This window comes from Dunckerocampus dactyliophorus, chromosome 14 (assembly GCF_027744805.1).
Source record: "Dunckerocampus dactyliophorus isolate RoL2022-P2 chromosome 14, RoL_Ddac_1.1, whole genome shotgun sequence".
NCBI lineage: Eukaryota > Metazoa > Chordata > Actinopteri > Syngnathiformes > Syngnathidae > Dunckerocampus > Dunckerocampus dactyliophorus.
Genome location: NC_072832.1, coordinates 6,434,951 through 6,462,743, shown reverse-complemented (window position 1 = coordinate 6,462,743; position 27,793 = coordinate 6,434,951). Strand labels below are relative to the sequence as shown.

General features: G+C 41.2%; 3 protein-coding genes across 5 annotated transcripts in view; 1 reads left to right on the top strand and 2 right to left on the bottom strand.

Annotated features, from left to right (window-relative positions):
• Nucleotides 1–1,106: 1,106 nt before the first annotated feature.
• ciao2b (cytosolic iron-sulfur assembly component 2B) lies at nt 1,107–3,177 on the bottom strand. Its single transcript, XM_054799209.1, has 5 exons — nt 2,965–3,177; nt 2,715–2,794; nt 2,022–2,147; nt 1,899–1,944; nt 1,107–1,834 (listed from the first exon to the last, which is right to left on the bottom strand). The coding sequence occupies exons 1-5, from the start codon at nt 3,089–3,091 to the stop codon at nt 1,734–1,736; spliced, it is 480 nt and encodes a 159-aa protein (XP_054655184.1). The 5' UTR covers nt 3,092–3,177; the 3' UTR covers nt 1,107–1,733.
• A 212-nt stretch (nt 3,178–3,389) lies between these two features.
• On the bottom strand, nt 3,390–12,046 carry LOC129194380 (galectin-related protein B-like). Its single transcript, XM_054799580.1, has 5 exons — nt 11,825–12,046; nt 11,378–11,461; nt 11,201–11,289; nt 10,400–10,586; nt 3,390–6,838 (listed from the first exon to the last, which is right to left on the bottom strand). The coding sequence occupies exons 1-5, from the start codon at nt 11,855–11,857 to the stop codon at nt 6,695–6,697; spliced, it is 537 nt and encodes a 178-aa protein (XP_054655555.1). The 5' UTR covers nt 11,858–12,046; the 3' UTR covers nt 3,390–6,694.
• A 3,355-nt stretch (nt 12,047–15,401) lies between these two features.
• Nucleotides 15,402–27,793, top strand: part of abch1 (ATP-binding cassette, sub-family H, member 1) — a 28,049-nt gene continuing 15,657 nt past the window's right edge. The window contains exons 1-6 of one of the 3 annotated variants that reach the window (XM_054799560.1): nt 15,402–15,562; nt 17,329–17,474; nt 22,565–22,724; nt 22,811–22,965; nt 26,997–27,104; nt 27,616–27,709. In XM_054799560.1, coding sequence (XP_054655535.1) covers nt 15,488–15,562; nt 17,329–17,474; nt 22,565–22,724; nt 22,811–22,965; nt 26,997–27,104; nt 27,616–27,709 — 738 coding nt within the window. In that variant the 5' untranslated portion in view covers nt 15,402–15,487. Of the gene's footprint in view, nt 15,563–15,942; nt 16,080–17,328; nt 17,475–22,564; nt 22,725–22,810; nt 22,966–26,996; nt 27,105–27,615; nt 27,710–27,793 lie in introns of those variants that run through there. The other 2 variants (XM_054799561.1, XM_054799562.1) reach the window with 2 other exon arrangements.

Below are 27,793 nucleotides of genomic sequence, written 5' to 3'. Positions count from 1 at the left end.
TTTACATTTCCATTTCCCCTTTCTCATGCACTCCAAACATTATTAAAGTTACAAACGTTCTTTGCTGTGGTCCAATAATAAACGAGTCGCACGCTGCAAATGGCCCCTGGACCAGACTTTTGACACCCCTGCTGTAGTGCATAAAGCATAAAATACTGTGATTCCTGATGCGGAGTACCTCATATTGTAATTTAGCAAAAATGCATGTTGGACTGTGTTATTTTTGTTAGGTGGGCTGCTTTAAAAAGGGTCTCCACACCCTCCTGGTGGCCTGCACTTCCTGTCGGCACGGCCCTGCCTGTGCGAACAGCTCTTAAATTTTCACTGATGCAGTGTTTCCAGATGTGTTTACCCCAGCCTCAGGAGAAACAACAATGTGCAACTCCAAACTGATGTGTCACTTTTGCTGCACTTTAAATGTGTCTTCTCCTTTCTCCGACATGTTACATTCATGATTAACCTCTGCTGTTGCTGCCACCATAAATGCAGTAGACCTTTATGGGGGGAAAAAAGAAGGGGGGGGAGAGCTGTGAATGTCTTCCAAGCGTCTTGAATCATTTAAATGCGTGGTGTCACATGGCGTTAAATAACTGTGGAATGTTCACAGTGGTTTTACATAATCACTCTGCTGTCTGTTAAATGTTATTTTCTTGCTATTATTATAAGGAATATTCATCCTTGCAAGAAGTTACATCACTCCGAGTCTGTCTGCCATGTTAGGTACTTATGGAAGTTTCCTGACGGAGGCCAAATTGCTTCCCCTTTAAATCTGACGGAAAGAAAAATAAGGGAACTTCCACATGCTGTCTCACTCAATGAGCAACGCTACAAGCACGCCGCCTGGTGGTTGTTTAGGGACATTACTTATTTTCTCTTGATGTGAATAAGTGGACTAATGACAGTTCCAGCTGTAAATTGGTGAAATCTTTTAAGGTTTGTTTAAATGATGACCTGAAAACCTTTTAAGATTTGAGCTGGACCTTCAAAAACATAAGCTTATTTTTTTAAAGGCATTGTAATTGGATTAATGTGTAAGTTCAAAGTATGTGTGCATAGGTCATTCAAGACTGCAATGCCAACTGGTTGGCTGGTGCACACACTTTTATTATGCAATATTATAAAACACTGTCAGGGTAGGTTTGCGTAAAAAGTTGTGCAAGCACACTCATTGTTTTAGACATGCCAATGCCTACTGCAGAAAAAAGGCAATCTTATATTGGTGTATACTTGAATGTTTTTTTTTTAATATTAGACTTGATAGTTAAATTTATGCAAAATGCATGTAAAAATACCTCATATTAATAGCCACACCATTAGGTACACTTGCAGACCTCTAATGCAATGCGCCCCAACTGTGTGTGGATGTGTAAATATTTAGATTTAATTACTATATGCTTTTTTCCAATTTTACTACAAATTAACCTTCTTCCATGAAACTGAATATTATTTAGCAGAACATACTTAAGTTTTTCTCAGGATGTGCATATAAAAACAAGTTGGGAACATCTGCTCTAAAGAGATGCAATACAAGAGGTTAGCATTTGAAGTTATTTGATGGTGCAAGTGTACCTAATAAAGTGTCTCAGTGTGTTTTAAACCTGGAAGCCAAGCAAGCAGAGAGCCTCACTTTTCCACACTGCTGATATCTGCCTTGCACAGCCATGTAATTCACATCCTCAGGTGAACACATTCTTTCCTATCACCAGAAAACACAGCTGAAGGCTTCTTCTTGTTCAGACACTCCTGGAGGACAGACACTGGTTAACCACCTCCAGTAGAGACGAGTTCTCCAGAGCTGCCGCCACTCGCTCTTTGTCGGCCAGCTGCTTATTCACTGCGCACACAAACATGGAGAATAAAATTTTCTATTGTGGACAAACATCCTGGATCATTCCTACCTGCTTCCTCTGAGGCGTGCGTCCCCGGCGTGATGTGCACGTCAATCTGGAGGTGCAAACACACACACACAGCGCTCACACACACAGGTCCACAAAAGCTGTGACTCAGAAAAACATACGCACTTTAAAGCGGTCCGGCAGAGAACGCAGCAGCTTGACTTTGATTGACAGTCCAATGAGCGTTGCCATGCTACAGTGGGGGATGGTGGGAGTGAATTCGATACCCACGGTACTGTCCGCATCGTTCACCTGGATGAGATGGACACAGAACAGTCATTCATTAATTTCGACCTGTCATGACAGGAGACATTCACAATTATGGGCTTTGCACACTTACTGGATAAAATTCAACTAAGCTATAACATATTACACAATATCAAATAAATGATTTCAGGCTAAATGAGATACTTTGGGTCCTTCCATATAGCTTGTAAATAACATGTGCTTGCAGTGTTTCTTACAGTGGTTCATATTAGTACATTTAACTTATTTGCTCAACCCGTTCCATAGTTTTACTCCACATATTGAAAGGACAGTACAGATGTTTCAAATAACAATATTGGGTTGCCGATTGTTGGTTGCTTTATGCATGATTTTAGCGGTTTCGTGACTGAATGAATAGAGGGTTTGTGTGTGTCCTCTATAGCCAGCATTATGTATTATTCCAACGACGCTTTCTTGCAGTACGCTTACCGAGTATTGTTGGCCTGAAGTGATTTCTCTTTACCAAACTAAGCAATGTATGGCAGATTACTTGTATATTACTGCAAGTCGGTTGTTTGTGAGCAGTATAGAGTATTTTTAAAAATAACCTACTTTGACTCTAACTTGCTCCACCACGTTGAGTTCTTCCAGGGAGAGCGGATGTTCCGGGTCATTGATGGATCTGATCAAATGTTGCATCAGTTAAAGACAATCACGTAACAGCAAATTGAGACCAACATGGACATTGCCGCTCTCTAGTTTGGATAAATCTACGTGCTATGAAGCCGTGTGGTCAACCACAGCACTGTCAAAAATCAAACTAAAGATGTTAGCGAAAACATGGCAGTCTCCAAGAGGATATCGAATATTTCTCTGTCGTCGATGGGGTCACACACGTCTTCATCCTCGTCGGCGGCTGTCTGTAGCCTCTCGCCGGATCGCTGGAATATCACTGGGTTGGCGTTTTCCAGACGGGTTCCGCCAGACATTTTTGTGGTGTTGATACTCTTTCGCTAACAGCACTAGTAGCTAACAACACTGACAGCCGGCTCGTGAAAAGATAAACACAACACACTTCCGGTAAGTACGGAAAGCGACAGAGTCCAAAAACCACAACATCGCGTGTATGGAAACCGTGTATCTATATATGTGGTGGATTTCAAATTATTCGAAATGAAGGCAATTTATTATACATACTGTATTTTTAAAAACATGCATAAAAACCATGTGGTTGTGAAAAATAAGATATTAAGAGGACTCAAATATGACAAAGGGCGTGTACCAAGATGAGAAGTTTATTGGGTCGCAAAGGAGCAGTTTTTACAAAAGCAGGAGCAGGGGAGGAAAGAGACGCAAAACTGGTCTAAAATCGGTTTCAGGATATTTCTGGGATACCACAGTGAAAAATTATACTTCAGTTGGTTATGTGGTTAAAAACACCAAAAAAGGCTGCAGCTTTTCTTACGTATGCCATAAAACTTTCACTGGCATTTAAAACACTAAAGTCATGAGTGTGCTACCAATACAAGTTAAATCACAAGCATACTCACATACACACTGCTGGTTATGCTGCAATAAATAAAAACAAGATTGTACATAAACAATACTCAAGGAGGACACGTCATCAGTTCATCACCTTGTAACTTTTTTCACCCCAGCACAGTCATTACTCTTTCTAGGAAGTCTACAAAATGCTTTAATGACAGGTTGGAGTGCAACAGCCTCAATCATTCATGTATTCAAAAGCAAATTGTTGCGCAAAATGCTTTTCTTCATCTCACAGGGATTTTTATAAATGCTGTGTCGAAAACCACACACGGAAGTCTTTTAAATCGGATAAATTAGTCTCAAACCGAGTGGAACAAAAAGGTGACATCTATTTTACAGAGACGAGGTATGAAATATATCCTAAAACACCTTTTAACCACTGGCTGTTTGTTTATAACCAAATTACAATCAGAAGGATAACATTCATTTCTTCACTCTTCAAGGTCTGCAGTTAAAGATATAGTAGGAAATACATTACCTGAATGGGTTTAGGTTGACGGTTAAAGTGTACATGTGGTGATTTTACGACTATACAAGACAAAAAAACGTACCAGTTTGTGTCATTACAGAATTTTCCTGGCTTTAAAAAGGTCAAGTTCACATGGAAAGTCTCGAAATGCAGTCATAAAATATAAAAATAGGAATACTGTCAGTGAATCAATTCCAACAGTTCAATTCGAGTCAAATAAATGAACAATTGGGATATTTGTATAAGAAATTAGTAACTTATCTTCCATTAAATGATTTTTGAGCCATTTTAAAGTGAACCAGTAACAAAAACACCACCACTTCTAACCTCCAAGAAGCAAGAATCCAGATTTATACTTTGATTTTCACCGCAAAGCCATACACACCAACTTGCATTTACAATTATTTATATACCCACACTTCTTTTCTATGCCAGTGAAAATGGGTTCTTAAAATGGTGCACAGCAACGTGTCATTATGGGGAACTACAGTACAATGTAGCTGGCAATGGAGAGCAAGTAAAGCCCAGTGTATCCAAAAACAGGCCAGCGTCAGCACGGTTACAACAGAGCACGTTTTGTTCTGCTGGAGTAATGATGCAACACACTGGACGCTGGTTTCCTGTTTGCCTCCAAAAAAAAAAAAAAAAAAGAAAAGCTTTGGTGTGTGAGTACAAGAAGCAGGCGAAGGGGGGGGAAGAGGAAAAAAAATGTGACGGGTTGAGTTGCTTTTGCGCCTCATTTAGCGCATGCATGTCTCACTGAACATTATCCCTTTGTAAATGCTTGTAAGTGAACGCATATTCTTAATACACCTTCTTGTTAAAATGCTTCATGGAGCAGCATTGGAGGAAAACCACTTTGGCACTTGCAGCTTCATATCTTTTTAGCCTTTTTAAACTTGACATCAACTGAGCCAATAAACTTGCACATGGTTTGTCAACATCATAATTCCAAAATGTGGTATATGGGACATGGATACAGGAAGTGAATAATGTATTAATGATTGGTGTGAAATGGAGAAGGGGTATGATTGAATAAGCTCTGCTTCTTCGTACCCCTTTTTGGATATGTTCAATTGTTACCCTGTAAAAAAATGTGACGTACATTAATGTAACCTTGTATGCATGTTCGAAATAAATCAAACCATTACCAACATATGAAGCTGCAGACATTGACACAAAAAGGTTATTTAACCAGACAACTCGCTAACGTTACAATTTATTCACAATCCATAAACACCCTGAAAATCAACACAAACCACTGGGAAGTACGAAATCTAAGCCAGGACATGACCGCAATCTGGATTAAGTGTAAATGGGGCATTTTAAGACAATATTCTTAATTTTTGGCAGGTCCTTTGCAGTGACTTCACTTCAACAAAAAACACTCAGAAGCCCATTAACAGACAAAAAGTGATGCAGAATGACTCCAAAGATAAACATACTGGAATCTGAAGTTAAAGGGGGCTTTTAAAATATTGGATCCCAGTGGGGCACTATAGTAAGTGTCTTTGATCTCGTGGAAATCTCAAAGTTCTTGCACCCAACCATTCACAGATTTAGGAGTGGCATAAAAATGAAAGCACAGTATAACAAACACATGACATGGCACTTCCACATCATGTAGAACAAGAGTACAATATTTTAAACCTATACACAAGTCTGAAAAGTTGAAAATGTAGGAGAGGGCCCCTTTAAGTTAGAAATCACTTTGTGCATCACTGTCAACCGCCTACACTAGCATAGGAACATGAACATTCAAAACATACCATCAACGTGATCCTGCCTCAAACTACCACACAAACACCACTGAGACATTCCTACTTGACCATCACCACCTCAGAAATATTGCTTATTTTGCTGTTGTACCTTACATCATATACATAATCTAAATCCTGTCACCAACGATGATGCTCCAGGTGATGAGAAGTTGCATCTCTTATCCATGTGACTTAAAAAAACAAGAAAACAAAAACAAATCCAGCGAGCATCCAAATGCCCACTAGGCCGAATTCTACTTCCTGTTAGTGTGTCTTTCTCCTACATGCCCACATGGAATAATTCTTAATTTTGGGTATTTAGGTCGGTGAGACTACAGCGTGTTGCCGTGACAACTGGGGGAAAAGCCCTGGAGGGATGCGAGGAAAAGACATCAGCACAGAAGGAAACAGGGTGGAATGCTTGACTCATCTTTTAGTGCAATAAAATCCAAAGGCTAAAAACTACATTTACCATTTATAAAAACATATTTCTGCCCTTGTGAGAGTAGATAAAGACCAAATAAACCGTCTGAGGTCCATTTAAATATTCCTGCACGCTGCATAAGCAAGAGCTTGTTTGTATGCACTTTTCCCTAAAAGTATAAAGATGCTGTGAGATTTGACAAAAGTGACGCGAGAAGAAAGAAAACCTGAGAAAAAAAGGTTATGAGAGAAAAAGAAAAAAAAAAACTTCTCATTGGAGCCTTTTTTGTGCGATGGGTTATGAATGGTGGTGCATATATGTGTGTTTGTGCTCGAGTCCTCCTCGCTGTGCACCCACACACACGACCTTTCGAGCGCAGGTGTGTGTGTAGTTAGCCCAGCTTGGTGATCTGTAGGTCTCCGTCTATCCGCACTGTGTCGATGGACGTCAAAGATTTTACTTTGTGGTAAAAGTCAAAGAGCTGGTGTCCGTCCACGAATATTCGGAATCTTTGGTGCTCGCAGTGGATCTCCACCTGCAAAAAAGGCACACGCACAGGCGAGTGAGACACGGTTGGAATACAAGACATCACAGATTAAGTATGAAAAACTGTTGTAACCAGCAGAGCACAGTATGGCCTTTGGTAACATTCTGCATGCGCCCAGACATCTTATGAATTTTCTCAAGCGTTAAAATGCAAAAGTCGACAAAAACTTAGTAAATCCTGTTCAGTTCTGTTACACACATTAAACTGTGACCTTTGTTCTGTACACAAAAAATGTCTTGGGTAAATTACAATGTGTATCAGTGTATCCCAGTGGAATACAAAAATAGCCCCAATGTTACTGGTGGAAAGTGGACTAGGACCATGTAGGGATTTGACTTTTACTCTTGCTACCTTGGCCCACTGGTGTCAGATACCAAAATCTGTAGGATTCCAGCTTTAATATTCAGTTAAGAGCCTTCCCAAACTCAAAGCCGCTTTGTTGACCCAGTTAGAGCCACACAAAGTGACCGTGAGCAGAGCAAATACAAAAACCTCACTCAAAACAGAGCAAACATTTCAGTTTGGTTTTGAGCACGTCCTTGATGAAGTCAGTAGACAAAACGTGTCACACATCCGACCACGTGTCCTGATGTTCATGAGGAAACATAATGGCCTTAATCTGCAGCCCCCAGCTTCTGGCACGGTCATGACTGCGCTAAGCAGAGTGAGCTGCTGTTACATAAGAAGGGAAATAGCTGAGAGATTGCATTTGTTGTATTTTCATGCAACCATAAATTGATGACTCTTAATGGTTGTAGACTAAAACATATCCTTACTCAATTATATTGTTACACGATTCATTTAAAAAATAATAATCTTCCTTTACTAAGACAATACCCATAGTTTATAATTAAATATATGAATATATGAAATAAATATAAGCGTCAAAATGTTAATATTTTGGTACCTTGTTAGATTATACAGGTGTACATAATGAAGTCTTAGCTGAGCACCATATGTGCTCATCACTCCAATTATTAGAGCAGAATGTGAACTTAGTCCTCAGGTCACGTGACACTAACACATGCATATGTGCAGCTGACACAGACATACTCATATCTACAGCTCCCTTCATGCAGAAACCACAGTTTGTATCTCCTTTAAATGAGACACGGCCCGCGCAGGCATTTCCTGTTTGTCTCTTAGTCAAGCAGTGCAGGAATATTTGCAACATGACTGTCATAACATGTGAGGACCTCTTACAGATGACTGTGCTGACGTCAACAGCGATCCTCCAACAGGACTCTCAGAGAGATGAGCAATTTGTTGATGTTAGAGTGGCAACCAGACTGTACTTATGTTATTTGGGGTGGGACACATGTAGACGGTGAAAAAAAACAACGTTTTCACAAGACTTTAGCAAGACTGCTATGACGTATTTTGACTAAAGCATTAAAACGCATTGTGTTGTCTCAGTATACATACAGTGTCTCACAACAGTGACTACAGCCCTCACATTTCACCAATCATTTTATTGCATCTGGTCAAGGGACAATACAATAAATAATTAATTGGATCTTACTGACAGCAATCAGCGTACAGCTTGTATAGCACCAGAGTTTCCCTTACATTCATTGAAATCTGTTTATTTGCTCCGGATGTTGTGGGACTGTCGTTTGGAAGTCGAGAACAGTACCTCTGTCTTGGCAGACCGGGGTGCTTTTAAAAAGACGGGTGACCAGAGGGTTTGTTCCAACTACAGGGGGAATCACACTCCTCAGCCTTCCTGGGAAAGTCTATTCCAGAGTGCTGGAGAGAAGGGTACGGCCGCTAGTCGAACCTCAGCTACAGGAGGTGCAATGTGGTTTTCATCCTGGTGATGGAACACTGGACCAGCTCTACACCTGGAGGGTTCATGGGGAGTTTGCCCAACCGTTCCACATGTGCTAAGTGAACTTAGAAAAGGCATTCGACCGTGTTCGTCGCAATGTCCTGAGGGGGTTGCTCAGGGAGCACGGGGTTCGTGGAACGTGACAACGTACCATTCGGTTCTTGTACAACCGGATAAGGAGCCTGGTTCATATTGCCAGCACCAAGTCAAGCCTGTTCACGATGAACATTAGCTTCCACGAAGGCTGCCATTTGTCACCAATTTTGTTCATGATCTTCATGGACATAATTTCTAGGTGCAGCAATGGCATTAAGGGTGTGAATGCTTTTGAGTTTGAGGACCTTAGGATGTCATTTCTCCATTTGCGGATGATGTGACCTCATCTAGCTGTGACCCTCATAGTTTAGCGGTTCACAGCTGAGTGTGAAGCTCCTAGGGTGAGACTCAGCACCTCCAAATCTGAGGCCATGGTTCTCATACAGAAAAAGGGTGGATTGCCTAGACCTAGGACACACTGGAGGGATTATGGGAACGCCTCGGTAGAGACCGGGAAGTCTTGGCTTCCCTACTGTGACTGCTGCCCTCGCCACTCAGACCCAGATAAGGGGAGGAAAATGGATGGAGGAGATATACTTGGCCACTCAACCACCTTCCTAAGAAAGGCACTTAATCTTGAAAGTGTGTTTGGGCTCTTTATGTTTGAAAACTGCAATGCAGCCCAGTTTCAGTTTCCAGTCACAGTACATATTAGAATTCATCTCTCCTCTCAATGAACCACAGCTCCCTGGTGCCGGCAGCACTCATGCACACCACCACCAACATGCTTAACTGTAGGCAAGGCACAGTTATCTTGCTACTTATTTGCATTGCCAGCTATTAAGACAATAATGGCTGTGTGTTGACTCATTTTCAGTCAATAGTAAATCTATATTGCTATACACTGACTATTCTAAAGTACAGGACATCCAAGTTTACTTATTATAGTGTTAGCATTTGACAAACGTGTGAGGTTTGTACTCCTTTCTAGAAGATACAGTATGCAAAAAAGCTAGCTGGAAGTTTGGAAACTGTCACAGAGCGCGTGCCAACTAGGATCTTCTAACCATCAGACCTTTACCTTCAGCTACCTCCCGCCATCTACACCATGAATAAGAATATTGCTCTTCTCAAAGACAATAATTCCTGAAGGACAGCTGCAAACAGCAGAGCACTGACAAGAAACCTCAACAAATGTGGACATAGCGTAGCGGGTCCAAAGGTTATGTAGTCCAGTTGTTTTGCAGGGACTACAATTATGTATGGTGTAAATGGGCTAGTGCGACAACCACAGCATGTTCTGACACTGTGATCAGGATGTGGATGGTTTGAAAGAACAAAACATGGGACAACTGGTCATTGTCAACATTCAATCAAAACCTTGTTGACCTATAACACAGAGTGGCACAGCATTTGGTAGAGCGCAGACGTCCAAGGGATCAAAGATGACCGACTCATGCATTATTCACTGACTGAAATTGTTTTTTTTGTTTGTTTGTTTGTTTTATAAAAAAAAGGACCTGGGATTGCTTTTTAAGTAGATAATAATTATTAACTACACCTTTGTCCAGATTTACACCAAAATGAATGAGTTATTCAGCTTTCATGTAAACTTGCTAGCTGGCCAACAACCAGACATGCTTAGTGGAGGTAATTCAACATGGCTATAAGAAGGCTTTTACCCTAAAAGGCTGATCGGGGATGAAGGGAAAGTAGGCAGTGGACGCCTCCTCCTCGGTCCATTTCCCGGCGACACGAGCACTGCGCAGGAACTGGCGGTCCGAGAAGCGAGCGGTGAGCTTGAGGGCCACGTCGTATGCCAGCTCCTCCTTGTCCACGTCCCGTCCGCAGGTCAGGCTCACGTCAAAGCTGAGGGAGGGAAGCAGGAACGGTTGCCAGATGTTTGACACAAGTCCAGAAGCTAATCTGGGATGATCAGTCAAATGAGTCATGCAGTTCCCTCCGCCCTGCAGCTATGTTTACACACATGCCTAAATGAGATGGGACAGAATTGGGGTTGTGCTCATTTTGAGACTGCTGGGAAAATCAGTGGGGCGTCAAAAGACTTCAAAAGGCCTTCGCCAAACTGTTCTCTAAGCATACATCCCAGAGCTAAGGGTTCTAGCCCAAACCTTGATCAACTGATTAGGAAATGTCCCACTACTTTTGTCCATACGGTTCGTTCACATGTGGCAGCACGAACACCATTATGTCATGGGGAGGTTTCTTCCATGTTAAACTTTCCATGCAAGGGTCAGGTCACACCCAGACAAGTGGTTGGACTCCCCCCGCCCGTCCTTTCGCTCTCTCCCTCATGCTCGCTTGAGAGGGAACGCCCTGTCTTTGCATACTTAAGAAGCCACCATTCATGTGGCAGCCCCAGCAATTATTCAGTGAGTCCTGGGGGGGTGGTTCTGCATGTCAGACTGGCCTCCAGAACAAAAGCTTTATCTCTCTAGGTGATGCAAATGTGATAATCTCACCTGTCTGGCTCCAAGTCCACAATGCCCATCACTATGATCTTCTTCCCGGGCCTCATGCCACCCCGGATGCGTCCACTGAAGGGCACCGTCTACACAAAAGCATAACACATATATACACTATACAGGATACATATTTTAAATGACCTCGAATGTGTCAGCTTTTTCTTTTATTCCCACCAGGAGACGTGCTAAATCCTCCTTGTCAGGTGAGATGAGGCCAGGGTTCCCCAGCGAGTCGTTCAGCTGGTCATCCTCCACGTTCTGCACAAGCAAAGAAAACCCAAATTAAAATGCACCACAGATTTAAATTTATACTGAGTCTATCTTGTTCTCCATGGCTCTGTGTGACCAGTGACGAGGTGGCGTATCTCTCTTACACGGTACTTGCACACAACACACGCGATCCATTTGGGTCACCGGCCCAGGTGAGCAGACGCATTTCACCGCGACGTGTGTCGCGAATGAAAGAGGAGCCGCCTTGCATGCACAAAGCCCAGCCCAGTGCACACTACGATGCACTGGAATTGAACAACACACACTCGCCTGCATGGAGCAAGTAAAAAAACAACAACAAACAAACCCAGAAAGCCACACAATCCGCCATGCAGCAGCACAAATACTCACTATCGCGTCGTTTTCTGCTGCCTGCACCGCCATCTTGATGCTGTCCTGTCCTGGAGGAGGGAGTGAGGGAGGGGGGAGTAAAGCGCTGCCCTGCCGGCCGGCTTGGGATCTCCGCGTCGTGGCAGTCCTCGTCGAGCCAGGAGGCTTCTTGGTCTTCTTCCTGCTTGTGCTGCTGCTAATGGGCGGCCTAGCAGGAGGGCATCCCCACGCTGCACCGCTCTGCCTAGGATGATGGGTGTTTATGTGCTGACGTATGCTTATTCATAATTACACACTCCCAGCTTAATCCCCGTCTGTTGCAGAGGGCTAATCACACAGCACTTCACCCAATTAGACCACATGCTTGTGTATTGTGAACGTTTGTGTGTAAGGGTTTATTTGTAAACTATAATCGACTCCACGTACTAAACCTCGCTGTCCATCTTGCACGTGTTATATGTTTAATTGATGCAGCCAGAAGTTCACATCACTATCTTGTCAGGAAAGTCTGTCATGCTGTATAAATATTTAATTTCTCCAGTGAATGGGACGCTCACCGTGCCCCACGTAATTGATTGACAGCTATGTCCCACCCCCTTTCCATTTTGGAGTATGCGCTGATTCATTCCGCCTCCCGGTGGATATGTGATGCCAATACAAGCTAACGGAATACCTGTACTGCACAAAAAAGTTCATTAATTTGCCTCTAAGCACACAATATCGACACTCAATGGCTGCTTAATGTTATCTTACACTCAGTACGTTATTTAAGTGTAATATGATATTCAACATGATGCAGCGTAAAAGAAAACATTATCCCGCTGTGGGCGTGTAAATGGAATAATTACAATATTGTTGAAAATAACTGGAGCATAAACAGGAGCATTATTTTGCGTTTTCTGTGTTATCACGTGTTTGATGCAGTGTACTGTAGTTTCAGCGGGATGGCGTAGCTGTTTCCGGGTACGTCACCACCGAGCGACTGTGACGTCTAAAAGCAGCGACGCCTTTAGCCAGTTGTGCTTTCTTTTTAGATTTATGTGTTTTTTTTATTTACGGTTTTTAGATTTGTGGTCGAAAGGTGAGAAATTAGGTAATGGGGTGTCTAAAATTTGAGGAGGAGAAAGAAGTGGCTACTCGCCGTTTTATGAGAATAGGAAGCGAAAGCAGCAAAACTGTTGAAGCTAGTTAGCTAGCTAATTTCCAGCCACCTGTTATATACTTTAGTATACTGTACTACTGTGGTGACCCAAAATATTATTATTAAGACATGTGGTTGTTGCAGCAAATGAGCCGTTGCTAAAGAGTTGTTGCTTGTTGTTCAGTGGAGAGTAAACTGTTTATTTCACCTGCAGTCATGGAAAAAACGATTTGGTTCCCCTTGTTTCTTCAGTTTATTGATCCATTTTAATGCCTTGTACAACTAAAGGTACATTTGTTTGGACAAATATAATGATGATAACAAATGTAGCTCATTAGAGTTTAATTTCAAGAGCTGATATCTAGCTTGGTCCATGGTTTTCCAGATAACCAAAATCACTTAAGTTCTCACATGAATAGCTATAACATTGTACTGCCAAAACATTTAACTTTTATGAGCTATTTTTGTTGTCATTGTTATATTTGTTCAAACAAAGGTACCTTTAGTTGTATCAGGCATTAAAATGAACAAGAAACCGAAGAAACAAGGGTGGCCTAATCATTTTTTCCATGACAGTATCCTCGACTCCTGTCTTGGTGTGAGTCATATCTCCAGCCTGTCTATATACTGTGTATCAGTTCCACTCCCAAGAATTCTCTTGATTTCCAAGCGTTTTGCTACTTTTGTTAAAAATCATAAATAGCTACCCATGACAACAAAACCTCATCTTTCTTTGGGCATTTCAGGAGGAGAAAACAAACCCAGACATCATTAACAGATACATCTTAGCCAACTGCATGTAAGTTACTGAGTGTAGTGTGATGCGACATGTAACCCAAATAAACTATGCAGAATTATTCATACATGTCTTACATGTGCAGTCTTAGCTTCTGCTCTCTCACAGCCTACAAAGAAACAATGCAGGCCACTGATGGAAGAACGTGGCGGCGTGACGACAAAGGTTAATATTGTTTAATTGTTGAGACTTTGTTGGGCAGCACTGTTGAACGCTCACCACTTGGCTGTAAATAGCTTGAGAGACAAGTCTAAAGGAGTATAAGGAACCAAAGCAGTGAAAATCATGCACAGGATGAAAACACACTGTACAGTATATAAACAGAGTGAATGTCCTTTGAGGTGATTTCCAGTAACAGTAGTAGCTACTTCAAAACTTCACAACAGCACTTCAGTTCAGTGTATGGCAGCAAATGGCACACTCAAAATCATGATTTTTTTTGTTGGTTTAATATGTTATTTAAAAACATGTTTTATGTAATTAACTAACAAAATGAGACTTGGGTGGAACTACAAACCAAATGTGTATGATGAAATTCATATTCACTGTCCAAAGCAGAGGCAACATTTTCTTCCTCGAAAGATAAAGACATGTTATTTATGTCAACAGGTTCCACACATAAACAAAAATAAGCTCAGGCTGGCTGAATTTAACATTTAAGAGTCAAGCTAATAAACTTAAATTGGGACATACAACAACCAACAGGGGCCGGATGGTGGCCTAGCGGTTAGCATGTTGGCCACCCAGTCAGGAGATTGGGAAGACCTGGGTTTGAATATCTGTCGGGCATCTCTGTGGGGAGTTTGCATGTTCACCCCGTGCATGTGTGGGTTTTCTCCGGGTACTGTGGTTTCCTCCCACATTCCAAAAACATGCATGTTAGGTTAATTGGCGACTCTAAATTGTCCATAGGTATGAATGTGAGTGTGAATGGTTGTTTGTCTATATGTCTCCTGTGATTGACTGGTGACCAGTCCAGGGTGTACCCCGCCTCTCAACCGAAGTCAGCTGGGATAGGCTCCAGCATACCCTCGCAACCCTAAAGAGCATAAGCGGCATAGAAAATGGATAAGCTATCTACAAATTCTATTAACTTTACTTTGTACTTTTTTTCTTTTATTATAAAATTGGTAAACTGTCACATGTTTAAAAACAGGAAGTGAACAAACTATCAGTAATTGCTGAGACATGGAGAAGGGGTCGGATTGCATACTCCTTTTAGGACACGTTGAATTGTGTCACTGTAAACATCTACTTCAATGTTCCAAATAAACTAAAGCATCACCATGGCAATATTTAGCAAATGTTGGGTTCAACCAAAATGCACTTGTTTGAAAATGGTTGACTGGTTCAACTATTTGTTTTTTTCAGCTACAGGAATTATTGGAGGCTGCTTAATTTTTTTTGTCAACTTCTGAAGTTATAGCTAAGCTTTTGTTGGTCAATCACTCACCAAAAAAACTGTTTGTTTATATAGTTAGAGGAACTGTTTTCATAAAGTTCTTTATAAGGAAATACAGTATATGTATCTTTATGATGTCATGACATCATACAGATAAAAGTCAGCACCATTAGCTGCCATTTAAACTGATAAAACATAGAGTGTTGTTTCAGTTGTGAAACTAGACTTTACATTTAACTAAATAGTCCTCAGTGCGCGCCCCCGCGACGTGCACACCCCTCCCCTTCCGCATTATAGCAGGCATCGCCGTACTGGAGGCGGTCCAGCTCATCCTCCCCTGCTGCCATGGTCGTGGATGCTGCGAGTTCGGGTTCTGTGTCGGTCTCAGCCGTGGAAGTGGAAGTCACCGAGATGAAGCAGGTAAAATGCTTAGGTGGGGGCGCCATCCGTTTTTTTACAGGCGTGCGTAGAATGATGGATGATGCAGAATAATGATGGCTGGGGACGGGGGATGCACTGTGCACTTTCATGCGGAAGTGAAGGTGGTCGCCGGCGGATGCATCTCGTTGTGTGGTTATTTGCAGCGACCATTTTCTTCCACTTTGGCAGGCGAGGTGGGAATTCTTCCTGATCACTCGTGCAGAGAGCTTTTCATCCTTAATGGCCGCTTGCATGAATGGAACTCAGTGAGTTGTTTATTTTTTATGTCCTGGCTTGTAAGGCAGATTGTTTGAAAATATCTTGCACACATTTCTGTATGTGAGGCCATCTGCTGGAGAGTTTGTGCTATATCCATTCCAACCTGGGCCGAACCTGTTGTGCCACTTTGCATGTGCGCATTTACGAGTCGTCTCGCCGTTTAGAAGCTGCTGCAGTCAGTAGAGACACTTCACCAGTCCTTCATCTTCCACATCTTTTATCTTTTCATCCTCCACGGGTGAGTTTGCTCTTCCTGCCTCTTGCCTCTTGTCTATATCTGCTGATGTGCTGTGGATGTCTTCTATCTTAGATACATTAGATTTCCTTTAGTAATAATACCAAAAGAAGAATATTGCAGGTGTAAATTGAAGTTCCAAAAGTGAGCATGAGCAAAATGCCCCAGATTATGCAACATAGCCCTCTAATCTCTTTGCTCGAAAATGAGAGATGGTGGATTAAAGGAGTGATTTAGTTTGGAGAAAGAGGTTTGTTTTTAGTTGAAATTACTATGCAGTTTTTGTGTAATGTCAAAAAGTTGTCTCCAGGTCTGACAAGTTGCAAGGTGAAGCTGTGGGAATGTTGCCACGTAGAGTTGTTGTTGTTCATCTTTTGAGTGAAAGGGCAAAACCTCTCTTTCCCCTGCTGGCATTCTTGCAAACATAACTAGTCTGGTCACCTCCTTCACAAAATTCTGGATTATTAGCAGAAATGTCAATTTAGTGCAGGGGTGTCCAAATGTACAGAAACAGGACAGGTCTCAATCAATCAGAACACAGTGACAAAGTGTATAGTTTGTATTTTGTTTCAATGATCTGTTGTTATTAGAAAAAAATAAAAGTTGTACATTTACGAGAAAAGTCGTAATATTACCTTTGCTCCAGGCCAAAGGTCACATAAGTGCCACCCTTTTCATAGCTTTCTCAGGCAATGCCTGTTACGACTGGAGTATTCAAAATAATCAGAGATTTCGAGAATAAATTCGGAAATTCACGAAAAAAAGCTTGTAACTTTGTTGCAGGCATTGCCCGAGACAGCCATGAAAAGGGGGGACTTGTGTGACCTTTGGCCTTGGGCATGTGCAGTGGGGTAAGGAAGGTGGAAGTGAGAAGGGCTAGACATGCTAATCTGTTTGTGCTCAACTGCTCAGTTTTGCTGCACGTTATAAATAAAAGCTTTCCGGAAGCAAGAGGAAAGTTTCCTTCCATCCTGATGAGCTATGCTCTATTTTCCCCCTGAAACGTATGACATGATGACAACTAATATTATGACTTTATTCTCCTAATATTACGCCTTCTTTTTCTTGTAAATTTACGACCGTCATATAGTAGAATATGTCGTGGGCCAATAAAAAAATGACCTGCAGACAGCAAATGGCCTCCGACCTGAACGTTGGGCATACGTGCTTTAGCGGCTCTGATGCAACATGCATTTTAAATACTTGAGAATTACAAGAGTACTCCATGTTGCCGCCTTATCCATGTTTGCAGATACGAGGGAACATGAAAGGCGATTTCGAGGCCTCCCTGCCCCCCGTACAGGAAGTATTAGCAATCCATTGCCGGGACGTGTGCCGGTCATATGGCAAACTGAAAGTCCTCAACAACCTCAATCTGACTGTACCACAGGGACACATGTAAGTGGAACACCACACTCTTTAAATCTGTCGTCACTTCGCAACACTTGATCCCATGTCGATAACGACGGGTGTCCAAAAATGGATACAAAGGCAGCGTTTACTAAAAAAATAAAGCAAAAGCTGTCTTTATACTTCATCGGTAGCATACAAATTTTATATTTTGGGATTAATTCAATCATTCAAAGTTTATATGACTACAATCATAATTCCAATAGGTTAAATCTAAAAGTCAACAATGTAAACATGTTCTTTTCCATTTCTGCAGGGTTTGTTTTTTTGCCAACTAATTCATTTTTCGTCAATATTTTGCCTTCCTTCTTCTAACAAAATTTGCGCAAGCTAATTAAAAAAAAATTACAACTTTATTTTGTTTTGTATGTTTCTCATATTACAACTTAAAAAACTTTTTTTTTTAATATTTCCACATTATGCTACTAAAATGATGGTTTTTTCCCCTATTATGATGACAAAATATATCATAAAATGAAGAGATTTCAACCTTCTCAATTATTTATATATTTATATAATATTCTTGTGAAATTACGGCTGATGTTTGTATTTTTGCTGCTGCTGTTGTTTTTTTTAAATATATTATTATAATAAAGGCATAATTTTATTTTTCGAAGTAAAAATATTACAAAAATGTAAAATTGTATTACAATAAAGTTGTAATTTTGCAAAAAAGGTTAATATGCTATCAAAATAAGGGTGTAATTGTATTCTTTGAAATAAAAACATTATCGCGTAGTGTAAATATTGTTAGAATACAGATGCAATTTTACCAAAAAGGTTAATGGATGATTAGAATAAAGGCCTAATTGTATTTTGAGAAGTAAATTTGTGACAACGCAATTAAAATATTAGAATAAAGTTGTAATTTTACCAAAAAAGGTTCATAAAAGATTAGAATAAAGCCATAATTGTATTTTCAGAAGTAAAATTATTACAACAAAAAAGGCATAAAATCGTAAGAATAATGTCATTTTATGAAGGATTTTTTTTGTATGAAGGACAGAAATGCTCACTGGTCTATCACTGGTCTAACACCAAGCAGCATTCCTCAAGTGTAATTGACTAGCCTGAAGTGGAGAAGACACCTTGCTGTGGAAATACTTTATGCCACAAGTGTGCACCCGTGAACAGAAAAAAGTCAGTGTTTTGCACATTTCTAACAAAGCGAAAGTATGGCTGTTAACTCATTCAATCCAACCATTTTTCAAAAGACAACCCCTTCAGTACCGACCATTTTAGACGATTTGGACCGATCTTTCAAGGCACACAGAATATTTTGTTGTATGTCTATATAAAGATGGAACCTACCAAAAGAAAGATTAGACTGTCATCTTTATCAGAAAGAAAAAAATTGTTCTGCCTTTTTCCATTATTTAGGAATGAACAGTAGAACATAGGTGAGTTTCAGGAAAATATCAGTTCCCGACTAGAAAAGCGAGAAAACCAGCTTTTTGTGAAAAGATACATTTCAAGCATAACTTTCACTTTAACACAAATGTTGTTTCCTTTTGTGACAGCTCAAACATCTAAACAGCTATACAGAAAAAAAGAACACAAAAAAGGGGCTGTTTTACATCAAAATAACAATTTATTTACAAATATAACACCATGAACTATTTACCATTTTCACATTTGGAACTAAACTACACGTGTGCAAGTGCGCGTGCATAACCTTCTGCACGCTACACTCCTCCATGCTCTCTCACGTCCTCCTTCCTGTCATGTGTGATTCATGTGTGATTCTTCCATTCATCCACCTCTTTTTGCCTCTGGTGCAAAAAAACGTAAAAGACGTATGAATACGTTGTTGGGATCGGGCGTTCGGGTTTCTAAAAACCTATAACTATGTCTTCTGTATTGAATGAGTGAGTTAACATGAAATGCACGCCAGTCAGCAACAAGCATCGTGTGATCTGTTTTTCTTTTCTGTTTGATGAGTGAAAGGAGTTTATTAGTGCACCCACCATCTGAACACCTGGAATGCTCGCCAGTCAGAAGCGAGCGTCGTATGATCTGTTTTTCTTTTCCGTGTGATGAGTGAAGGAGTCACTACTGATGACTAAGCTGCTTACAACGAGAAATATTTGAAGGCACACTAGGACACTGTGTGTGCAACCTGTGGCACATCCATCTGAACATTACACAGGAGGTTTAGTGCTCCATTGAAGAGAAAACCTCTCAATTATACATGAATTTTCAAATTTAGTTTTACTCGCGTCCACACCTCTGGCGACAGAACAAATGACTGAATCACCACCATACGATGCAATATACAAAAGATTTATTGTCACTGCACAAAAAAAGGCATGCAGTCGTCCCTCGCTACATTGCAGTTCCAACATTGCTCCCTTAATCAAAAAATAACAAATGACTGCTGTTATCGTGGTTGCCTATGGCCTATTATTAGTCAAAAAATAATGAAAGACAAGTCATATGTAGTATTCTGGTCACTAGGCGAGACATGACATTAGATGACGTTACCTTAACAGCACATGGAGTCAAGCAATGGCATGTCTGTCATGATAGAGTGAAAAAAAGTTACCCTCCCAATCTGTGTGGAAGTGGTACATTTTTGGTGTCTTTGTCCTTCTTCCTCACTCAGTTTGAAACACTTTCTTAAGTTGAGAATAAATAAATTGGATGCAAAGTTGAGAATAAATAAATTGGAGGCTAACTAGTTAGCTCGGTAGCTTGCTATTTGCTATGAGCGGCGGCCTTCTCTTATGTCCCTGCAGTGATCCTGTAGCCAGCGCATTAGTGTCGCGCAATGTGAAGTAACAAAGAATAATAGGAGTTTAAAGGTGACTATAGGGGTGTTATTTCATGTCTACAGTGCTCTAACAATGGTAAAAACCCAGAACGCGAGATGAATAGTGCTGTCAACTCAGCCGCAAATCAATGGTAGTCGCCATGGAGAGGAAAGTCCGTCATGATGATAAGCAAGACAGATGGGCGGTGCTAGGCGCACAACCGAGTACAATATATTCACTAACTCTGAACTGAGTGTAAAAAGTTACGCGCAGTGCGTACGTTCACTTATGAAAGACACTTTCATAAGAAAGAACCAGCAGTATGAAAGAAACTTTATCCTTTATTACTTTTTTCCTTCCTTAAAGTGTTAACGACGCTTAACAATCAACATACAAAAGAATACTTATATGGATGATTTACTCAAAGTATTTACACAATGCAATATTTCAGTAATGGCATTGTTAACTCTTTCCTACGGAAATTCACTTGCCGCCGTCGGGTCTGGAACCAATTAACCGTGATAAACTATCTCCGGATTTTGTGAGCATATTTTTAAAAAAAAGTAACTCCCTATTTTTAAATATTTTGGATTGTTAACATTTTTTTTTTTTTTTTTTACAAAAAATGGACATTAGAGGAAAGCATTTAGCATGAGGTTTTGTTTAAAATCAGATATGAGCTTCTCGAGCCTCCCAGGAATCACATCAATTGATTTTACCAGGAACGGCAAGAATGGAATAAAACATAACTTCTTGTATTCGCCCTTAAAATTCTTCAAAAGTTTTTGGTTTGGTAGACTTACTCCTTGAACCAAACCAAAAGAAAAAGTCAGACATTAAAGAACAAACGCCAAAGAATTTGTGAACCAATTACAAAGTTATTTTCATTCTCTCTTTAGTTTTGTTTGTGCCCTGCGATTGACTGGCGACCAGTCCAGGGTGTACCCCGCCTCGCCCTAAGTCAGCTGGGATAGGCTCCAGCATACCCGCAACCCTTGTGGGGATAAGCATCTTAGAAGATGGATGGATAGTTTTCTTTGTATTTCAGATAAACATTTGGAGATACCTGCTTTTTGTTTGACAGTAGTGACATTATACATAACATAAAATGACCAAGCCAAAAATATTATTATCCACACTGCCTGTGGTGTAAAAATTAAAGGCAATTAAATAACTTATGATAAACTACACATTATATAAAAGACTGAAATGTTAGTGGCACTTTATGGCCTGATGACACATGGTGTCCTCGCTGAGTAGCTCCTCATTAGGAAAGAAAGCAGAACAGGTTGTAACGCACTTTATATCCAAGGCATGCAACTCTGGTATCTTATCGTTGGTGTCATCATCCCTTTAGCTTACATTGTCATGATCTGTTTGATTTGTTAAAAACACTAACCTTTGCATACAACAGTGTTCACCAACCTTTTTCAGACCAAGATCCCTGGTCTCGGCCATGAACATGCACAAGATCTAAACCCCGACACCCCTACTTTTGTGGCTCTTGGTCGGGGTTGGGCTTGTGGCGTCCACTTCATGAGCAAACCACAACTATTTGGCTTGTTGGCTCAGTGTAGTGGATGAGCGATGCAGATTGAGGCCAATGGTCAATGCACTACAACAGACAGCCCTTAACGAGCGGCGTGACTCAAAAGATTTTTTTGGAGGCGCACGTCTATGGAGTTATATTTGTGCCCTAACTTTGAAGTAGCAAAGGCAGATTTTGAGCCCAATTAATGTGCAATAATGACTTTTGTGTGCGCAAGCAGTTGGCTGCAGCGCTGTCACTCCCTTCCTTTCTTGCTCGACCTTTTTGCTAGTGCGGGGGTGCAAGTCGGTGTATGAGGCGAATCGGTGTACTAGTGTACCTCCGGCCGGGTTTTGGGGACTGAGCCCCTTACTGGGGCTCGCGGGTTGCTGCCTGGATAGCAGCGAGGCGTACGGGCGTGTTCAGTGGACAAAATGCGTGCCTGTTGGTCGCTCTCCAGGAGGTGAGGGCACTGATATAATAATTTTTTTTCAAAATGTTCTTGCGATCGACCGGCAAAGTCCCAAAGATGGACTAGTGGCTCACGATCGACGGGTTAGTGACCCCTGGTATACAACTTTATTTGATAACCTGCTCTCTCAGTTACCATCCAGCTCAGTTATACGTTATCTGACTGAACAATGTTTGCCACCAACTGTACTGTGTGTCTGCGTTGTATGCCCACAAGAAACTCCACAAAAACAAAGCTGTTACACAAAAACAAAGCTGTTAGATGTCACACCTCACGTGGAATCCAACCAGGAATCTGACCTGGTATTTGCATTGTCTCCTTGCAGCTACAGCCTGCTGGGCCCCAGCGGCTGCGGGAAGACCACTCTGCTGAAATGCATCGTCGGCACTTTGAAAATCTCCCGGGGTCACATTAGCGTGCTGGGGAAGCCGCCTGGGTTTCCTGGTCACAGCGTCCCAGGAAAGATGGTGGGATACATGCCTCAAGTAAGTCTTGGATACTTAAAGTATAGACCTGTTTTTCCACAATAAAAGCTCATTGGGGGTATGATGCGACTCACCTGTTAACACAGGAGCTGGCATTGTACAACGAGTTCAACATCAGTGACACGCTCACTTTCTTCGGAAGAATCCACGGGTTGACGTGGAAGGAGACCCAGGCCCGCATGAACTTCCTCATTGAGTTTTTGGATCTACCGCCGAAGCACAGACTGATTCGGAATCTCAGGTAGGAAGAAAATCAACACATACAGGCGTAGGAAATACTACAAATGCCAGTATCCATCCAATTCCAAGTAAATATGGGGCCAGCATTGCCAATACTGATACAGATGAGTGATGAATTAGTGATTTTACCTTTACTTTGTTGATTATGATTATAATCACAATTAAACACAGGACAAAGGTTTTAGGGAAACAAATAAATATTTATTATCAACAAACTTATTTGTGAACCATTTAACCATATATAAATACAAAAATATACAGTATTTTTTTACTGTACAGTATTTTACAGTAAGACAATGTAACAATAGCAACCAAATAAAATAATGCTCACTTAGTGCATACAATTGTTTGGGCAAAATAAAGTCAATGTAATGCAAAATAACTAAACAAAAGCAAAAACTACTATTGGCTCTCATTCACATCCTTTGTTTTTTTTTGCCTCCAAATCCCTCCTGTTCCTTATTCTTAAGTTTGTAAACAACATATAAATATAACAATGTAACAATATGAACAACACAACAATACAAACTGAGATTTCTGGGATATAAGTGAAAAATACTGATCATCACGCTGGTATTGATCCAATACTGAGACATCTTGGGTATCGATGTTTGGATCAATCCATCCACCCTGAACACATCCGTACAGAGATATAACTGCGCTGTCAGAAATGCTATCTTTACATTTATTGAGGTTGTAAAACTGTACTATATCAGCCTGAGGCCTATTTATATTATTTTGGATCTCCAAAAGCGAAGAGACACGGGCTAACACCAACCTATGTAGACATGCTAAGAAGTTATAAGAGCCTGCATGTCAGCTTTGTGTTCCACAGTCATGGCATCTGTGGCCAAAAACCCCGGCATTTTGGGCATACCAGAACTTTTGGCCAAAGATGCCAATGTTTTTGGCCATGACTGTAGAACACAAAGCGTATTATTATTGGTGTTATTAGTAGGGCTGCTCCGATCAATCGGTCACCGATCTGTATTGGCCAATTTCCATGGAAAAGTACGTGATTGACATAGGCCGATCAGTGCCTTTCAATGCCGATCACAAAAACCGATCACCTGTGGCTCATGCCATTGCAGCCTCCAGCCTGTAACGATCCCTGTGTGCAGTGTAGTGTCCTGCTCTCATGTCTTGGGTAATGTCCCCCTCGCCCTTTCCTGCGACACATGCATCCTGCAACACATGCCACCAAAAATACATCGTGCGGGTAGCTCCTTAAATAGCTTTAATTTATTACGGGGTTTGAAGAGCAAACACTTGACGGAGTAAGGTGAGTTCATGGTGTAGAATCAAGTAAATCAAGTATCATTGTTTTTTTGTCTAAATTAAAGTGATTTTGTGAGTCCTTTTTTCAGATCATATAGCCAATAACAGGGGTGCAGCCAGGAATTCTGGGCCCCATAATAAAAAAAAATCACATTGGGTCCCCTCCCTTTTTGTTTTTTGAATAGATTACCTATTTGTGGGGGCCCCTGGCAGCCAGGGGACCTTGGACTTGTCCTAACTTACCCCCATGTGGCGCCCCAGCCAATACCACTCATCATAAATAGAGAGGTATCTTTTGAGTCGGCAGCGTAAACATCTGTTTATTAGTTTTAACATTTAAACTTTTTCTCACATTTTTTTCAGATTCCTTGTATTTTTAGGATACAAACAAAAACAAGCTGCGGGTGGAAAATGGCCCTTCCCGGGCCACAATTTGGACATCTGTTATTACTGAGACATTTTACCTCTGTGATAAAGGCTGTTGCCTTTGACAGACAAGAGCCTTGTGGATTTTCAAACTAATCAACGGAACATGATTGCACTCATCACCCATAAGAATATTGGATCTGATTAGATAAGAGAGATGTCTTTTGTCTGCAGTCTTCAAAACATCACATAAGTCCCTTACGTGGTGTCACTGAACTGCCACCACTCAGTGTTCCGACTTCAAAAGCCAAAAAGAAAGCTTGTCGAGCCAGAAAAGACTCTTGTGACACCAGCCTGCTGATTATATTAACATTACAAATACAGGAAATGTGTTCGGACAAGTTCCGTTCCTACAGGGACAATATAAGTTGCGTTTGAGTAAGTTGTAACCTGTACCTAAATGAACACCTCAATTACTAACACTGTACAGAGAACACATGAATGACATAAAATACAGTAATAAAAAATATTAAATACAAGAATTGAAAGAAAGTTTGTACCTTTATCCCTGTGGTTGTCTTCCACAGTGGAAGGGGCGTTGCAAGGGAGGGGGAGGCAGGCTTATTGGGAGGAGGACTCTTCAAAAATGATCACTACGTTGCTTAGTTTTCACTGTCTATTTCATAGGAGCAGATCTTTTCACCTGTTCAAAAATAACATGATGGTCGCCGCGTTGCACTTTCCGAGCATTTTACGATGTCTAATTTCACGCGATTTTTTTCTTTGACGTCCCAGCATCAGAAGAGTCTGCCTCAGACTTGGGAGACATACTGAATGGAAAAGTACCACATGCAGAATGAGTTATGTATTACAAAAGGTGAACAAATTGGTGCTGATCTGGTCTTGGGGGTGTGCCATTCATGTTTTCATTGTATTAAATGACCTATTTGTCTTCCACAGTGTTTGAAATAAGAGTTGCTGAGTTCATTTGGCGTCCTAGTTCCCCACACAAAAGACACTTGTGTTCTGCAAAGAGGCCCCTGAAAGCAGCTTGATTAGCCCTCCATGCAACATTCATGTCGTGTGTGGCATAACACCCCGTCATGTTACCTACACGTAACATGTTGACTGTGAAAACGTGTGATTTTCCTTGGTTTCATAGTATACCTTGGTGGATTTGTCCTTTCAATATGTTTCTGCTCAATTTAAGTGAATTAAATGATGGGATAAAATACACTACACGATAGAATTGTGATGTTGAATGACGTATGGAACTAAAGAGCAAAGTAGCAGCAAAGTAACAGCATGAAGACGTGAAATCCGTACTATAAAACACATTAAGGATTTGAAGAATGAAAAATGCATCACTTTGTAAACAAATGGATGGGCTGGAAGGAAAAGTGGAATCTTTAAAGAAGCAAAATGATGAAAAGAATCGCCTTATACTGCAAATGACGTGCAGAGTGGGTGACTTGGAGCATTCGACACGCATGAACAATGTAATTTTGATTGGGCTTCACATAACACGCAGGTCTTGTGCCAACAACGGAGGAGGACACCATGTTGCTCCAACAGAGCAACAGTTGGCCAACTTTCTGCAGTCAAAGGGGGTGGATGTGGATGTCAACAGCATGGATACATGCATTCCAATGTCGGCAGGAATAACAACGCAACACTTGTCATAAAGTTCAACAACAGAAAAAAAAACAAGGTAGCATTGCTGAAGCAGAGAGAGAAAGCTGTAAGAAACAAACGTCTACATCAGTAATCATCTGACAAATCGCAACACTGACATCGCCAAGAAGGCACACAACTGAAGGAAGCAGGGGAAAATTCAAGGCACTCGGAGCGCCAACAGCAAAATCTGCGAGTTAAATGGAGGACCGGAGGAAGCCAAAGTCCTTGTCAAAGACATCAAAGAACTTGACAAATATTGAACATTACATCACATTGACTGCAAGGAAGACAACGCACATCACATTGACTGCAAGGAAGACATAACGCACAAAGACAAAGATGCAGCTTTGAAGTCAACATCCTCAATTTTTTGTTTTATTTAATGTTTTGCTAATTCAGGTGTGAATGAATTCTAGTAATAGACATGGGGAAGGGGTAGGATTAATGTAAGATCTGCTTCTTCCTACTCCTTTTCAGACATGTTGAATTGTGTAACCATGTGATGTTCCTTCATGTAACTTGTTATGCATGTCTGAAACAAACATACCATACCATACCAAAACGGCCTTCATTGTCTCAGAATGCTCTGCTTCTTGACAGAACGGTTCTGTCTAAGGCGCGCCGCATTGGACTCCTACAACTCTACGGTTGCCAAACAACTTTGGGATTCACCTTTGGTATCCATTTGACTGTGTCGTTTGTGTGTTGCAGTGGCGGGCAGATGCGAAGAGTGTCTCTTGGGGCGGCGCTTCTCCAGAATCCAGAGCTGCTCATTCTGGACGAACCCACAGTGGGAGTGGACCCTGTACTCAGGGCCAAGTATGTACTATTGCATTGAAGCAGCTAACTGTCTGCGCCCTGTTCTCCACATTCTACAGTCACCCACTCTGTCTTCTGGCGTATACAGTTATTTCTTAATAACCACTTGCAGCTTGAACTGTTAAAAGTGGTCCCAGTAGGGGAAATGTAGCTTAACAATGTTGTTATTAAATACAGTACATTCACACCAGGGAGGTTTCAGTGTTTGCATGCGTCACATGAGACGCAAATGTGTGAGCATCACATGAGTCCTTGAAGGTTCTGTAACATTAAGAAGAAACGTGAAACCGGACTTGGTCCCTGGCAAGAGATAGTGCACTGATGTCAATGTTGCAGAAACATGCTTTTGGCTATTACTGTTTCCTTCTTCCCTGTTAAGCACATGGGAGAGTACTAAATAATAACAAAGTAATGGAGAAAATAAACATAATGGCAGACAAACTAAACTCTCAATTAGCCACCCCATTGAGGCTTTTTAAAAAATCTTACATGAGTTTGTCTCATTTTTCAGAATATGGCAGCATCTGGTGAACATTGTGAAGACGGGCAAAGTGTCCGTCGTCATCACTACGCACTACATCGAGGAGGCCACGCAAGCTAACATGGTGAGGTCGCCTGGAAACCCGCATCAACACACCCACTAATTGCCAACTATTTTGCTGTCATTGTAGAACAATAGGGGGCGGTAT

Bases quoted from the DNA above. Each gene is read 5' to 3' on its own strand.
- ciao2b (XM_054799209.1), bottom strand. From the start codon at position 3,091: ATGTCTGGCGGAACCCGTCTGGAAAACGCCAACCCAGTGATATTCCAG. The intron at 2,148-2,714 runs GTAGGTTATTTT...CATCTCATCCAG, and splicing joins TGGAGCAAGTTAGAGTCAAA to GTGAACGATGCGGACAGTAC. The intron at 1,945-2,021 runs GTGCGTATGTTT...TTGCACCTCCAG, and splicing joins CTCTGCCGGACCGCTTTAAA to ATTGACGTGCACATCACGCC.
- LOC129194380 (XM_054799580.1), bottom strand. From the start codon at position 11,857: ATGGCGGTGCAGGCAGCAGAAAACGACGCGATA. The intron at 11,462-11,824 runs GTGAGTATTTGT...TTGCTTGTGCAG, and splicing joins CAGCAGAAAACGACGCGATA to AACGTGGAGGATGACCAGCT. The intron at 6,839-10,399 runs GTAAAAGCCTTC...CCTTTTTTGCAG, and splicing joins TCCCCGATCAGCCTTTTAGG to GTGGAGATCCACTGCGAGCA.